Genomic DNA, 16,493 nt, shown 5'->3' on the forward strand with positions numbered 1-16,493 from the left:
GTTGGATAGAGGGAGGTGAACTCTATCATCACCAATAACAATTCAAGTTTCTTTTTCCTGATTGGTAATGTGGATGTTTTTGGCTACAAAGTTATATAATTTATTTTTTCAGTCAATGTTTTATTATTTCTTTATTTGCAAATTCCACAAGCAGCATAATTTATCTGAGACAGTTAAACACTATTGATGTGAAACTAGTATATCTATAAAATTTGTGCCCACAAGGCAAAGGAGGGAAAAAGGAAGGAAATAAAGGACTCTTACCTGATTATATGTGTTCCTGTCATGTTTTCCAGTATGTCACACAGCGTAAGAAATATTCCTCTTACGCTTTTCATTTTTTGGGAAGCTTCTGATATGGGATATTGGTAAAGAATTTCTTGCTGCCAAAAAATGCCAGTTTATGTATCAGTTAAGAAAGGATTATTGATGAATTATATTTTAGCGGGTTTTAGCAGCCCCCCCCATCTCCTACATGAAAAACTGCAGATAATGTTGCTTTAAAAGTATCTTTGTGAAAAGCATATACTATCAATAGATAGTTCTATTTTGTTTCCTTACAACTACAATTACTGTATGTATGAGTTGTAATGCTTAATTTTGTGGGTGATATTCAACGCTAGTCTGAAATAAACTGAAATATGATGTCACCTGTTTCAGGATACCATTGCATAATTATCTAAACCTTTTAAAACAAGACTCAAGATTCAGATTTAAAAGTCAATCTTAGGCATATTTACTTGGAAGTTAGTCCCACTGTGTCCTAGTAAGCTCGTTTAGAATTGCAACCTTAATTATTATTCTTAACTAATTTAACTGTGTCCTGGAGGCTCTTTCCCTTTTTCTTTCTAGGCAGTACCAAAACCCCTGTTGGGAAATTTTTCTTTTCAAACTATTAAAAAGGACCTTCAATCTCACAACTGAGAGAACTGGCAAGTCTCTGCCACTTTCATTGAGTTTAATTATCTGTCTTCAAAATGCCCAACTAACAAGGATATTATTATGCATCAATCTGTCTCAACAAGGGGGGGAAATGGGCTTGTCTTTTTATCGCACTGCACAAAATGGAGGAAAAAACCTTATTCCTTTTTATTGAACAAAAATACTTTTACAAGGTTCATCTATGAAATATCTATACTCTTTCCCAGGGAAAGAAAAGAAAATGCAAAACAAAGAACTTAGCAGCAGCTTCGCTTCTAAATATGAAGTGTTGGTAAGGTCTAACACGTATTGCTGCACCAGATTAGGCATCTTCAAAACAAACTGAAAGAAGTCTTGGGGGTTTAACAGGTACAAAAGCTAGGGATAATGGACTTAATAAAAGAAAAGAAGTTGTAGTTGTAAACGCAGCGGTTTTTTTCTAAACAGAGCAGCATTCTATTAACTAGTTTGACAGTAAATAAATTACGTTTTAATTTTGGTTGTTTCTAATGTAATGTACTTTTCCTCCAATCAACAGAGCTTGGGCATTATGAGAGCACTGAATGGAATTCTTGACATAGAACTGTGCAGCTGAAAGAGTCTCCAAGAACTGGACTCTAAAAAAGCACCCTTTGTTGAAGAGTGTCTTTTCTCAGGGAAAGGAGATAATAGTCTGCTGCTCTGTGGTAAACAAAAAAACCGTAGCCTCTATGAAACTCATTCAAATTCATGGTATTAAATCGGGAGCTATCTTATGAAAACTTCAGAATTTGCATACCAGAAAGAGCTTATGAAGCCCAAGTCCTTGGTTTAGATGAGCACTAAAATTCTAATGGTGTGGGCAGCACTTGCTCTGTTAAGGCACACACATCATCATATAAAGATGAAGCAAGCTCAGGTACACCAAGCTGAAACAATGGCATGTAACATTCATATTAATAGTGCAAGACAAGATTAAAACTAGCTGCAACAGTGATTTCATTGCAGATTAATTTCCTTCAGCACTTTCCCTGGGTACAAGGTATCAGTTGCCCCTGCTAAAACATTTTAAAACATTTTTTTCACAGTACTAAAGACTAGAAAGTTGCTATTTTTAAAAAAACCACAGCAGAAATTCACACACGGTTCTGAGTATTATATTTATTTACTGCTACTACTATAGTTCAGTATTAGTAATGGGTTTCAAAATTCTTTATGTTAAGAATACATACCTCATCCTTAGATGTATCAGAATCCAGTTTGAGTGAGAGGTACATAATAATATGTGGTATACTTTGGATAGAGAACTGTGGGTCATTGTAATGGTCTCTCCACAACACTTTGAGCAGGTTATTCATGGAGGATTGTGTCTGCTTACATCTTTGTTGGGATGCATCTTTTGACTCAAAGACTGTTGTTTCAAATGTAAGCTTCACCTGTTGTAAGAATTAAAATATTTTAACAGGTTGTACCTGCTAGGTGAAGACCAGTTCTTTAAACTGCTTTTGAACTTAATCCCAAAGTGTGACAGTGAGCAGGTTTCACAATACAGTACAAGTGTTTGGCTTATTCAGAAGTTTTTAGCATTAGCCTGAAAAATAATCAATTTCTGCTACAGTGTAAGAATTAATTTCAATTGCAAAGCATCCAAGTTAAAGCTCTCCAGAGGTTTGCTTTCAGTGATCCTGCTTCTCTTTTGGCTCAGCTTGTTCAGTACATGAGGAACAAGCGAAATATAATACAGCATTTTGGGAAACCTATGTGAGAAGCAATAAAATATTTCTATTGAATACTATCCAATAGCTTTAGAAATGCAGGAAGCATTTAATTCATAGCAGCCATCTGCTATGAAAGGTTTTATCTGGAATGTTTGAGCAACATGCAAATCAATGCTCTACTAATAAATGGACAGGGAATTCACTAAACAAAATTGCCCGTTCCTGTTCAAATGCCAGCATACTGCAGTAACTACAGCAACTCTGAGTCTGGCTAAAAGCAGCCAGTGAACTAGATTATCATTGGATACCATCCAATGTTTAACATTAGTTTTAACTAACAAGTTCAGGCATAATACCATCTCTTATCCAAGGGCAAAAAACAAGGGGTGAATGTTAGTTAGACAGATTGAAATCAATGGATTTATGTCTATTGATTTCAATGGTCTATTCCAAGTATGACTTTGCCCTTGGGGTGGAATTACATGCTTCTCTCTCTCCCCACCCCCCCGCAACTCCCCCACACTCCGAAACAAGGGGATATATTTTGAGGGGAGGCTGCATTTTATAGAGAAATGTACTTGTATAAATTACATGTAAAAACACAGACTTCAAGTTTGTATGTTTTTCTTAGAACACTAATTTTTTAAAAACTGAGTATAGTATACCTGCATAGGACCAGGAATGCAAGACAAAACCCTTTCTATATTTTCAGAGTTTACATCAACATCATTTACTGCGACAAGAACATCTCCTGAAAGTTGAAACAAAAAAATAAGATTAAAATAGCAGCAGGCAAGCAGAACAAGAAAAGAACACACTTTTTGATAAGAAAGTATGGCACAGAAGCTTTTCTGTTAAGAATTGGTTAAGCTACTACTGAACACTGAGGGTTAATTTGGCCCAGAGGCCGAAGGTTTCCCACCCCAATGTAAAGTAATTCTTAGAAGGCCCAGTGTAAAAAACAACAACTTCCGGTTCCCCTCAAATAACATTTTCTTATTCTGCCTGCTTAGCAGAAGTTTATATAGAAGTCTGACTGACTCTTGAATTCATCTGTCAATCACATTCCTAATCTAATTACACAGTCATCACTGGAAGCAACAGAGGAATTCTTCAGAATAGTATGTGTGCTAACACAACTGAAAAGGAAGAGCACTGCCATGTTTGAAGGTACCAATTCTAGGTTTCTCAGCATCAAGCAAGTTGCTATATGGCGACAGCAAGTTTCTCCTTGAGACAGCATCCAGCTCAACTTTTGCATTTCTCTATTTGCCCAGCAGGCACACATCTATTTCTACTAAATTCAAATCAGACAGCCTGGCCCCCCAAAACACGCTGGAAGGGAGAGAGATGGGATTGTAGAGTGTCTCCCTGGGTTTGCTGGAAGATTAGCTGTCAGGTTTCTCCCTCATCAGCAACCATTCCATTAGAGGATGATGATGATAAAATTTCTACACCACCATAAGCAGAACACCACCCCACAGTTTAAAAGGCAATAGATTATTTCATTAGCCAAAGGCTAAAATAGGAGGGAAAGAGAGTTGGGACTGCAGAACCTATTCACCTGCTCTGTAGAAAGACCAGCAACTTCTTGAGCCTTCTCTCCTTGAATTTTTTCCATTTTAGTCAGCCATTACAACTGAAAAAACTTTTAAGTTTGAGTTTGCTTCCCCCCACTCATCTCCTCCAAACCGTTTCTCTTTACTGCCATGTCTTTTTAGATTATAAATCTGAGTCTAATCAGCCCTGTTTAGGGAAGTTTTTAATGTCTGATGTTTTATCATTTTTTAAATTTTTATTATCGTTAATTCTGTTGGGAGCCGCCTAGAGTGGCTGGGGAAACCCAGCCAGATGGGCGGGGTATAAATAAAATTACTATTATTAATGAAATTTGTAAGCCACTCTAGGAATCATTTTTGGCTGATGAGCAGGATAAAAATGCTTTATATAAATCAATAGTGAGTATCAGTGCCAAGTGGCCAATATGACACCATCTTGCTTTTCTAAACTTTCTTTTGGAAAAAGCCTTCTGACTTGACTGCTGTGGGCTCTCCTCTCTTACATCTTTGATTGGCTTCTATGCCAGACAAACCATGGTTCATCAGCTTGAACCATGTCAATTTTGTTACCACTAACCTAAATTGTTACCCCTGCCCACAGCACCTCCCCACCCAAAAAAGATTCCCTGAAGAGAAATTACCACTAATCAATCAAACTAATATCTCAAAAACTAGAGAGGGAAAAATACGGAAATAAAGTTTCCTGTACTCAGCTGTGGGATTCCATTTTTATTTATTTTGTTCCTGCAGCTGTAACATTAAAATTTTCCATTGTGGCTGCATAGAAACTGGATACCTAAAATCTAGCCACCAGAGTATCACCGTTATTACCTTTTCTTTAGGCAATTCCTTCATAATAATGCATTGCAGGAGTAAGCTGCTCAAAAATGTCATGATGACAGAAGTTGCAAGGGATGCCAATTTTCACTGAAAATTCACAATCTCGCCTCTTGTTAAGGCTCTTGTAACTCCAAGCCTCTTTACCCACCTGGTTAATATGCCAGGTGTCTTACTTGGAATACAGAAAAATTAATGGGGGGAAATGTTGCATGGCAGGTGTCAGGGAACTGCCATCGGAGCCAGAGGCGGAGGCAAGGCTCCCAAGTGATGCTGGAGAAGGGCCCAGCAGGGAGAGAGGTAGCTCATCGGCTGGGGAAGGAAATCAGCGTAACACCAGGGATAAAGGGGGGCAGATGGGGGAATCGGCGAGGGGGCTCCAGGACTCCTCGCCAGAGACCAGCGGGGAGAGCACGGGTCCTCCGCTACCCACACCCACCCTGCGCAGAAGACTTCCGCGCAGGGAGAGTAGGCGGAGACTTGGCGTCAAAGAACTTTTGTGCTGGAAGAGGTTCAAAAAATGCCCACTGACGGATTCTGCTAGCGACTGAAACAGCCACGAAGTAGGGCTGTCTAGACAGAAAAGGTTTAACCAGGCAACCTAGCCAGGAGTGGCGGTAACTTACGCACGAGCAACCCCTATAACCATTACAGCAGGCAATAAACAAAAAGTGAAAAAATGAGTTTAGAATTCCTTGGCATGCTTTAGAAGTTAGCCAAAGTATAGGCCTGTACTAGCATAAGCTCATTGAAAGAAAGCTGGGCAAGCAAGAATACTTATCCGCTTCACACTGCATCGGCAATGATTTAAAACTGCTGTTTTTAAATCACAAATAAAGCCTGAATAAAGAACCTCAATAGTTTTCTTAAAAATGGGGGGCGGGGATGACACACTTGGTCAAAAATCAGAAAAAGGGAGAATGAAATATCAATTTTCATTACTTTAAAGTCAGCTGCACCTGTGGCATTTTTAAAAAATCAGATCAGTTTGAAATTTGGCACTTTCATGGACCTCATCAGATAGCCCAAATATGCCAAGCTCAAGAATTTTAAGGCTTATAATTGCAGGCCATTGTTTTTCTTACTTAAGTAAAAGGGCACTCCCATGCCCCTTTAATAAGGTACAGAAATAGATTCATATATAAGGTGCACAACAGAAATATGCCATGCAGATTTCAGACAGCTGTCTTAAATAGCGGTCTTCTCAAAATTTACTTACTTGTATTTATTTAACAAAACACATACACTGCTTGATAGTAACAAAAGCTCTACGTGGTTTATGATAAATATTAAAATTATAAATAAAAACAAGCAATTGGAAACATTCAAAAACAATTAAAATCAACAGTAAAGAAAATGAAAACATTTCAACATCAATGTGTTTGGATATGCTGGCCTAAACAAAAATGTTTTAAGCCAGCACCAAAAAGAATACGCCAAAGTGCCTATCTGGTGTCAGCAGACAGAGGGTTCTTAAGTGTAGGTGCTGCTACACTAAAAGAATGATTTCTTGTAAGTGTGGAACTACTGTGTGGCAACCCACAGACTGAAGCAGCCAAGTGGGCACATTTGAGGTAAAGCGATTCTATAATAAAAAACCGTTTAGATGTTGGTTGACATGAATTCTACAGTGCTACTTTATATGCTAACAAATCTTACCAGTTATGATGATAGCTACCAAATATTCTTACTAAAGATGGCTAAACAAATACACGGATTTCCATGTATCAATGTTGTAATTAGTCAATGTCACATTGTGGTTAGGGAATGACTTCCACGAGGCTCACTGAATAGTCTCGAGAAAGCCTTGCCTAGCCCATCTTTGAAAGCTGTATGGAGGCAATAAATGAGAACGATGTAGGCCCTGATCCAGCTAAGGTTAGTTCTGAGTAAGTCCCGTTGCTTTCAGCGGAATATAACCACAACTAACTTTAGCTGAATTAAGGCCAGGAAATATAGTTTAACCTACTGTTCAGATAAGGGAGGAAAGAAACAAGAATAAAGAAAAGGAATAATTCAGGTTACAAATACACGAAAGGATTTATTGGCAGAACCCCAGCTAGCGAGATGGCAAATGCAATGAAGTGTTGCCATTTCCCAACAAACACTATGCTAGATTACTGCTCCAGGCTAACTTTTTACCCATAGCAGACCAAGTTTTGTTATGTTCATAGCTATTTTATTATGGACCCTGTATCATTACAAGGGTATCTGTCCTGCTGGTAGGTCAGGCAGGATTGGTGTTCTTTTAAGAATTTTAGCACAGAGGCATACAGCAGGCTTCCTTAACCTCGGCCCTCCAGATGTTTTTGGCCTACAACTCCCATGGTCCCTAGCTAGCAGGACCAGTGGTTAGGGATGATGGGAATTGTAGTCTCAAAACATCTGGAGGGCTGAGGTTGAGGAAGCCTGGGCAGAGAGCATAATATCACCATCATTTTAACCTGTCCAGTTTAACAAACAGCTTGTTTCTTTGGCAGTGAAAACTGCTGTGGAAACACACAAAACAAAACACCATCTGGTTGCATGATTCTCTTCTACGTATCCATGCCTATTTCCATTTTTGGATTCCACTCAGGTCCTATCCTGACTTTCTCCTGGAACAACATGGTAGAGAATTTAAAGTTTCAAAGTAAGTGGGGTTTTTGTTTGTTTGCTTGTTTTTATAAAACTTTGCGATCACATCAGTTTCTTAAAATTAAAGCTAAGTGTTCATTTTAAAAGCAAGATGTACAGTTCGTTAAAAACTTTTCTAGTTCTAAATACACTACACTAACATATTTCTTTTGCCAAAAAAGCAAAATTTGATCAATATATTTGACTAAAAAGCAAAGCATTTGCGTTTAATTATAAGTTATTTCTGCCAACTATAACAAAATTTGTAACATACACATTTTGCTGTATGCCACATTTAGATCTAAAAGTACCCAGTGTTCACTGCACATCTATAATTTTAAAGTACTTTATAAGGAAATTATATATCTGGATATGAGTTGGCAGAAGATGCAGCTCACTTACCAGTTCAAAGCCAAAGGACTGAAGTATGATAGAAAGAAAAACAGAACATAATATAAAATAGCAGTTGGTAGCTTGGGATACTGCAAATATGCTTTCTTCAATGCTAATATGCTTTTGTACAAAAAATAGTTTTAATTCTTCACTGCCATTTTCCCAAGTTGCCATATGCCTAAATGAACCTTCCATAAATGTAAAGTTCATAATCACTCAGTAGCGTTCATAATGGATTTAATTTCTGCTAACATTAATGAGATTAGGTATTACATAATACCAGTATAACCAAAAGCAGAAGTGCCATTCAAGGAATTAAAAGGATACGTACACAAAAGGAAACCTTAACATTGTGCGTGTTTGCATGCAATTCTTCTTAAAGGAACAGTGTTTACTGAATGAGTATGTGTGCTTGAAAGCTACCACAACATGCTTGCTCAGGGAAAAATAATAATATTGGAACCCAGAGAGGGTTTTACTATTGGAGATGTTTTACATTGAAATTAGGAAAAATTAGGAAAAATATTCAAACTGTGACCGACTCCCTAATACTTACTGCTATTACTATACAGGCAACAACCATTTTAGGTGTGTCCAGTTGACACGTGATTGCCAACACGCAGGTCCTTATAGACCTGGAAGAGGGCAGTTCGGGGTGCGCTTATGCCTGCTCTGCCGATTCGCATGGGGGCCAGTAACAGAACCCTTGCACAATATGGTTGCCGCCTGCACATGCTGCAGGGACAAGTCTATTGTCAAAAGAGAGCTGAGATTCTGAGATTCCTCGATCCATGGCAAGACCATGACCATGCCAACCAATTAAAAAGTTGTCACTTGGACTGAAATAAGTAACCCTTTCACCTCCCACAATACTGGGTTGCATGGCCAGAATTGCATAAATTGTGACACTTACCAATCAAGATGTGACCAGACTTTATTGCTGAGCTGCCTGGTATCAAACCATGTACTACGAGTTTCTCTTCATTGGCACTTCTAGATTCAATACTGTGATTATGTTTTTCAGTTTTTCTCCATAGAGATTGATGGATAATCCCTATTAATGCTTCCAGAAGCTTGAACTGCTCTCCTCTCTCAGCATTTGATAGCCTCTTCGGATTTACATAAAGGCAGACATCTTTGTACCATTGCTGGGCCACATCCTCCATCCTCTGACCAGAATGATGTTTCAGTATGGATGCTGGGCCAGAGGCACGAACATCACATTTGTCACTTGACATCTTCTTACTAGAATGTTTTGATAAAAACCTTTTATATTTTAATATTTTAGTGAACTTTTCCAGTCTGTGTTCACTCTTTCTATCTTTTTGAGATCGTTCACGAATAACCTCAGCTTCATTTTCACAAAACCTGACACGGTTCACCACAGGCATATCCAGATTGGTTTCCGGAAGGAGAGTTTCTTCCTCATCTTCACTCAGCTCTAGATAGAATAATTCTCCATTTTTCTGTACACTATCTAACCATTCAGGTTCAAGGTCACTGTGAAAGACAAGGGCAGTATTAGAATGACAGTGAAGACAGAATGACTTACAATCTGCTTAATTTTTAATTATTTATTAATTATTTATTAATTATTGCTGCCCAGATTATCCGGAGCTTTGGGCTGGGCTGTCACCAATATGCTGATGACACTCAGCTCTATCTGCTGATGGATGGCCACACCGACTCGGCCCCGAACACACTGACCAGATGCTTGGAAGCTGTGGCTGGATGGTTTCGTGGGAGCCGATTGAAACTAAATCCTTCGAAGACAGAGGTCCTATGGCTAGGTCGGGATGGCATGGGGATGAGGGACCAACTCTCTTCTCTTGCGGGCGCCCAATTAGTGCCATTGCCTTCCGTTAAGAGTTTGGGTGTAATCCTTGACGCCTCCCTTTCCATGGAGGCGCAAGTTACAGCAACAGCCAAGGCGACATTTTCCCACCTTCGCCGCATCAAGCAGTTGGTCCCTTACCTTTCCCGCCCCGACCTGGCCACAGTGATCCATGCGACAGTCATCTCCAGGCTTGACTACTGTAATTTGCTCTACGCGGGGCTGCCCTTGAAGCTGTCCCAGAAACTCCAGCGGGTACAGAATGCTGCAGCGAGGCTCCTCACGGGGTCTCTGCCATGGGAGCATATTCACCCAGTGCTTTTCAAGCTGCACTGGCTCCCGGTGGTGTACAGGGTCAGATTTAAGGTGCCGCTTTTGACCTTTAAAGCCCTTCACAGCCTAGGACCCTCGTACCTACGGGACCGCCTCTCCTGGTATGCCCCATGGAGAGCCTCAAGGTCCATAAATAACAACACCCTAGTGGTCCCAGGCCCTAAGGAAGTTAGATTGGCTTCAACCAGAGCCAGGGCCTTTTCAACTCTGGCTCCGGCCTGGTGGAACGCTCTGCCTCATGAGACCAGGGCCCTGCAGGATCTGATTTCTTTCTGCAGGGCCTGTAAGACAGAGTTGTTCCGCCTGGCCTTTGGCTTGGAGCCAATTTGATTCCCTCCCTCCCTCTCTTTCTTTTTTCTTTTCCTTCTCCTCCTGTGATGAGGCTACATTTTAATATTTTAATGTTCCATTATTTTAATGTTGTATTTTATTTTTGATTTTAAGTTGTAATCATTCATCTTGTTTTTATTATTGCTTGTAAGCCGCTCTGAGCCCGGCCTTGGCTGGGGAGGGCGGGGTATAAAAAATATATTATTATTATTATTATTAATTTTGCAGCCCTCAGGAGCTAGTAACATAAAAGCACTTACAAGGAGGGGGATGGGATGAACCACAGACCTCAGTCTAAAGCAGCTACATTCAAAAGAGACCTAGTATTCAGACGCGGCGAAAGCATCTATCATAGAAACCAACATTATTGAAGCATTCTTTTCACACCCATGCCTCAATAAGCAACCATACATTTACAAGTGAGATGTCTCATTTTGATTAAAAGGACAAGGCAACCTGCCCCATCTCCAGTTCAGTCTAAGCACATGGAAAGAAAAGTATTTGCTGTGGCATTATGAGCAGCATGCAAATTAAAACTATATTGCTGGCCTGCATTAGAGAAATTTTCTGTTGTTACATCTAAAAGTGTTCCCCATTTGACACTTCAGACTGATAAAAGCAAACCAAGAAAGCTACTTTTGCGTTTTAAACTTGTTTTTTATTAGTTAAGCAATTTAGAAACAATAATGTCGATTCCCTGCAATTGAATTACAGTGGCGCAGTTTGCGTGTAATGCTAAATAATGGATTAGTACAATATTTATGAACTGCAAGAAGCCTTGGACTTGCGCACTGCCCCCTCTTATATCCTATGTGGCTAGAACAAAGACTTTGGAAATTTTTACTTTTGACTTCCTTTAAATACATATAACTGGTAATCGTGGTTTATCCAATGCTTATTTTCAATAAGCCAGCTTCAGAAACGATGGTTTGACATTGGCTTGTTTTAAAACTGACTATGTTAGTGTTAAAATGATCACCCTTGGTTCAGACTCAACAAGCAGCCATGTTTAAAGGAAACCAAAAGTCATTTTCCCAGCAAGTGGAGGAGAAGGGAGTGGATGAGCCCATGGTTTAGCAGAATGTGGTCAGATATGTGGGTGTGAGATGGAGTATACAACTCTATCACTCTTAACCCCATTATTTCAGAAAGGATGTTACCGACACTCTGACCTTCAGTTGTCTCCCTATGTCTACAATCCACTATAAAAGCAAAACACTATCCTGCCCAGCTATTTGCTAACGCTGCATCACAACAACACAGGATATTTCTGCTTGTGCTCCATCATGGACTGATCTTTTTCTCCCTAATGTATTGGACACCATTCCCACTTTCTCCAACCAGTACTACAGAACTGTCTCTCTTACTATGTGCTTGCTTCATGGGACACAGCAGGGTTACCAGACAGTTCTTAAAATGTTGCTACTCATAGCTTACCCAATTAAGCTGAATGGGTGCCTATTTAAAGTACCGAAACTGATCACTTGTCAAAATGGAAAGTGATCAAGATGGAGCAGGGGTAGGCTGGTGGGTAAAATATAGCCATCTGGCAAGCACAATTTTTTGTCAGACAGACACTACTCAGACAGGTCTAACAATAGCAAACTATGACCAGGGGGTCTGTTTGATTCCAACAGAAGATTGATACTGTAATTTTAAGAAAATGGTGGAGGCAGCCTTTATGGTCAAATCTGAATTAACTTCTCAAAAGAGCTTCTAGTTCATATTAGGTCCTGCATTTTTTTTTAGTGTGGACTTGCAAATTAAGGGTTATATCCAAATAACTCATACGCAGCACAGATCCATTGAAATCATGACTGAGTATGGGTTAGTTGAATACAACTCTATGATTTGTACATAATTAGGAAATTAAGGCTGCAATCCCAACCCCACTTAACTGGGAGTAAATCCCAGGAAATTCAATAAGCCAATTTTCAGCAGACATGGTTAGGACCATACTATAAACCAAGGCCTATTCTACCAGCTCCCTTCCAAGTCTTACATTTCTGATTTTGACGTAGTTAGTGGGATATGGTACTGATCTGAGCACAAAATCAAGTTTCATATTTCCTTGCAACCTACAACTTACTGCATTATCCTACGACTCGTTTGATTTTATTCAGAGTCAGCAACTAAAACATCTGTACAAATTATGTGGTTTAAAATGTTACCAATAAAGAGGTACTGGAATTTAAGAGCTTATAATCTGTGTTCTGTCACTAAAACCAGATAGAAAATTTCAGATGCATTAGGATGCTTTTCTATTTTTAAGAGCAAGAGCATGTCAGATTACCAGGAAAGGATGGGAGGGACCTGATAGCAATTAAAATCCTACTCTGAATGGAAAAAATCACAAGACAAAGAAAGGGTTTTTCTACGTGATTGAGAGAAGGAACAGGTTGGAAGGTAATAGCACTATTTAAATGTGCACATTGCTTCTGAGAAAGCCAGACTTCTGTTATACACTCTATATGCTGAAAACCCTGGGGTCTAGCACTGCTGCTGGAAGAGCTGTATGCATTAAGGCAAATAAAGGGAGATTGAATTTATATGAATTGTGATGGGAAAAATGGTTTGTGGGCCAAAGGTGCAGAAAGAAAGAAGAGCAAAATGGCTAAAAAAAAATCCTGTTGCACTTTCCTACTCTTCCCCTGTCTCAGACACTTTACAGGTTGAATACAAATAAATCACCATGCTCTAACCCAGGAGAGGCTGCTAACATTGCAAGCATTACTAATACTAGTACTTGTCTGAATGAGGTGCAAAAACTGCTTTGCAGCATGTGTGTATAGAAATACTGAGTGTGTGTCTGGTAGTCTGTGTTTGTGCTTTAATATTTCTTTGACCTCTGTTGGTGCCAGAGTTCAAGGCCTTGTGCTGCTATGTTTGGCAAACCTGTTCAGTGGTAGCTGCTTAGTAACAGGTTCTGAAAGTGGAGAGAAGGTATTTATAGACAGGGTCTGGATCAGGTAAATTCATTGTGATTGGTCTTGGAAAAATAGACTCCAGTAGGCTAGAGGTTCTTGACAGTGAAACTGTCTGTGATGGGAGTCAGAGGAGGAGGGAGGTTTAGGTAAAAAACAGAGAATGTTAAAGGGGACAGCAGAGAGCTGTATATTAACACTATTCATCTCTGGTTTCGATCAGAAGTTCTATCCAAATATTTTTACCAAAATAAGGTTGCACAAGTAGGTATTTAAAACCAGCTAAATGGTCCAAGCAATTAGAAGTACAACTGGAGAAGCTTTGGAATAAGAGGCAGATTGTACCTAGTATCGGGACCCAACTGAGTGAATTTGGCTGAGGTGAAGGTTGAGGGAATTTAGCTTGCAGTAAAACCACTTAGAAGCTGGTGTCAGCAATAGTGGCTCTTGAGTCCTTAGAAATTGTCCAATACATGTATGACCCCAATGTAAATATCAGTATTCCCTTACATACAAAATATTCATTTGATAAATTATCTTAGTTAACGGTTCATCCTATTTCCAGTGTCGGTATCAATCTCACGCTTAAGCCTATGATACCAAGCTATTAGATGGATTTAAAAGCATTCTGAAGTAATTGGTGGCAGCAAAAAAGTGATACACTGACAAATTCTAAAGTGGCAAGGAGTTCCATAGATTCTGAAATATAAAATTTAAAGAGTCACAAATATCTTTACTTCTGTGAAATAACAGCACCCTGATTACCTAGCTCCTGAAGGGCTTGAGGCTGAAGATGAACAGAGAGAGGGCATGTAAACCACAGATGCTACAACTGGGGTAGAACAAATGCAAAAACAGGGCTAGTGAGTGAAGGCTTACATTTTATACTTACACCCCAAAGGGAGGAATATCTGAATTTCTTGCCCAGGGCAACTGAACAATCAGCAGCCCTCTTTTCAGTAAGCCTAGCCAAGAATCAACAAAGGTGAGGAATTCCCATCTATCCCATTCTAATATAGTTCATGTATACACCATATTTTTATTTCCCCCCAAAATCATTTTCTTCAAAGAATTGTGGGAACTGCAGTCTGTTAAGGGTGCTGGGAATTGTGGCTTTGTGGTGGGTAAACCACAGTTCCCAGTTGCTCCTTTACGTTCCCTCCCTTATAGTCGCTTTTAACCGTTTGTCCTTGTTTTCATCTTTTTAAGTTATGTATGGTATAATTACATTTTAATTATTCGTTTTTATCCCTCACCTGTTTTAAGTCTTATGTGTTCAGTTTATCTGTATGTTTTATCTTATGCTGGCCAAAATAAAGTTTGACATAGAGACTGAAATAGACACAGTTCCCTGGATTCTCTGGGGGAAGTAAAGTGCTTTAAATGTACAGTGTGTACATAGCACTAGGAGGCATGAAGAGTGTTCAAATGAAGAGACAGGAAGGTTACCGCTGTTTAGAGAGGAGGGGCTCGGCGATTTTAAGCAAGTACATCCATCATCAAAGATCCTAGTTCTGCAGTTTGGAAAAACTCACGTCAGCAGAGCATGAGGATCTTAATCTTAGGGTTGTGGGTTCAAGTCCCAAGATGTGCCAAAGATTCCTGCATTGCATGGGGTTGGACTAGATGATCCTCGTGAGTCCTTCCAACTCCACAATTCTATTATCTGATGCAATTATTGAGGGGAGGTTGGGTTGGAATGGCACTTCTCGATCTTTCCCGAGTAGCAAAGAATAACATATGGGCAGATTTTTTAAATTAAAAAAAAGCCTAAATCCCAACATTTGTAAGTAAGAAACACAAAATGCTGGAATAGCAGCAGCAGGAAGCCCCAATTACACAGCGCCCCCTCCAGCGGTTCTCAACCTGTGTGCCCCCAGATGTAGTTGGACTACAACTCCCATCATCCCTGAGCTCTGGCCTTACTAGCTAGGGGTGAAGGGAGTTGTAGTTCAACATCTGGGGACCCACAGGTTGAGAAAGGCTGCGTCCACACCCTTCTCTTCCTTACTCGGAGCCGCTGGACAGAGACGCAGAGCAGGAGCTTCCGCTGCCAGGCGAGAGGCGGCCTTCGCATTCCTCAGGCTGCTGCGGTTCTCGAGGAACTTCAAAGGGCAACGGCGACGCTTTGTCCATGGCGTCCGGAGGAAGCTTCCCCTCAGGAAAATCTGCAGCAGCCCGCCGCCATGACAGCGAACTCCGGAAGGCCGAGGCGCAGCACGTGACCCACAAGCGGCTCGCCGATTGGCGCAGGGTGCGGAAACCATGGCAACCTAGGAAGCTCCCTGAGCCCAAACTCTCCTCGTTGCAAAGATTTGCTGCGCTCTGGATGCTCACAGGAAACGTTCTCTTTTATATACCCTTTTCATTCGTCGCCCTGCCTAATGATCTAGGGCCTACTCGGTTCAGTGGGTCAGGTACAGTCCACTTTACCTGCTCCCAGGTCATTTGTCAGTAGATTGCGTCGCAAGACTACAGTCCTCGCACTTTACCTGCTCCCAGGTAAGATGCGAGGACTGTAGCCTTGCAACGCAATCTACTGACAAATGAATTCAACTGGGTTCAACGGGTTTCCCCCCTCTTAGATAAAGTGGGTTTGGGCGCCTTGCAGCGCAATCCTGCGCACGTGCAAATCCTTGCTCACGTGTAAATTCAGTGGGACTTATTCCTAGGTAGAAGGTGCTATGGATCATTGCCTTACAGCTCAATCCTACGCACGTTTATTCAAGTGCAAATTCCAATGCGTTCAGTGGGCTTACTCCCTAGTAAGTGAGTTCACGGTTGTGTTCACTAGAACATAAGTGCCATTTAACTCTCTGGTCAAACATGCCTAGTACTGAACTCTTAAGGCTGCAAGTCTTGGAAACCTTTCAGTTGCATTCTTATCTGAGGCACTTCATAGGTCTGGATGAGGAGTAGGAAACGTTTCTTCTCCAGCTTGAAAGCAGAGGAAGAGCAGAGCATAACTTCAATGAGGAGAGATGTATGTAATATGCAGTCAGATGCTATTTGTCAGCAATTTATAGAGGAATTGCCTGTCATGCAGGTA

The 16,493-nt window shown here is 40.3% G+C and overlaps 1 protein-coding gene and 1 long non-coding RNA gene across 4 annotated transcripts in view; one reads left to right on the top strand and one right to left on the bottom strand.

Moving 5' to 3' along the window:
* INTU (inturned planar cell polarity protein) overlaps nucleotides 1-16,493 on the bottom strand; it is a 32,990-nt gene that overhangs the window by 13,880 nt on the left and 2,617 nt on the right. The window contains exons 1-5 of one of the 3 annotated variants that reach the window (XR_014538425.1): nucleotides 15,456-15,660; nucleotides 8,937-9,523; nucleotides 3,284-3,369; nucleotides 2,133-2,336; nucleotides 265-383 (exon numbers count right to left, since the gene is read on the bottom strand). Coding sequence is in view for 2 of the 3 variants with exons in the window: in XM_083571135.1 (XP_083427261.1) it covers nucleotides 265-383; nucleotides 2,133-2,336; nucleotides 3,284-3,369; nucleotides 8,937-9,523; nucleotides 15,456-15,580 (1,121 nt within the window). In the remaining variant the exon portion in view is untranslated. Of the gene's footprint in view, nucleotides 1-264; nucleotides 384-2,132; nucleotides 2,337-3,283; nucleotides 3,370-8,936; nucleotides 9,524-15,455; nucleotides 15,661-16,493 lie in introns of those variants that run through there. The other 2 variants (XM_083571135.1, XM_083571136.1) reach the window with 2 other exon arrangements.
* LOC310742576 lies at nucleotides 119-9,161 on the top strand. The gene is made up of 3 exons (XR_014538574.1): nucleotides 119-5,233; nucleotides 5,672-7,646; nucleotides 9,048-9,161. It is a non-coding gene; the product is annotated as an uncharacterized lncRNA (long non-coding RNA).

Source organism: Podarcis filfolensis (genome assembly GCF_964270895.1).
Source record: "Podarcis filfolensis genome assembly, chromosome: 9".
In the NCBI taxonomy this organism is placed as follows: Eukaryota; Metazoa; Chordata; class Lepidosauria; order Squamata; family Lacertidae; genus Podarcis; species Podarcis filfolensis.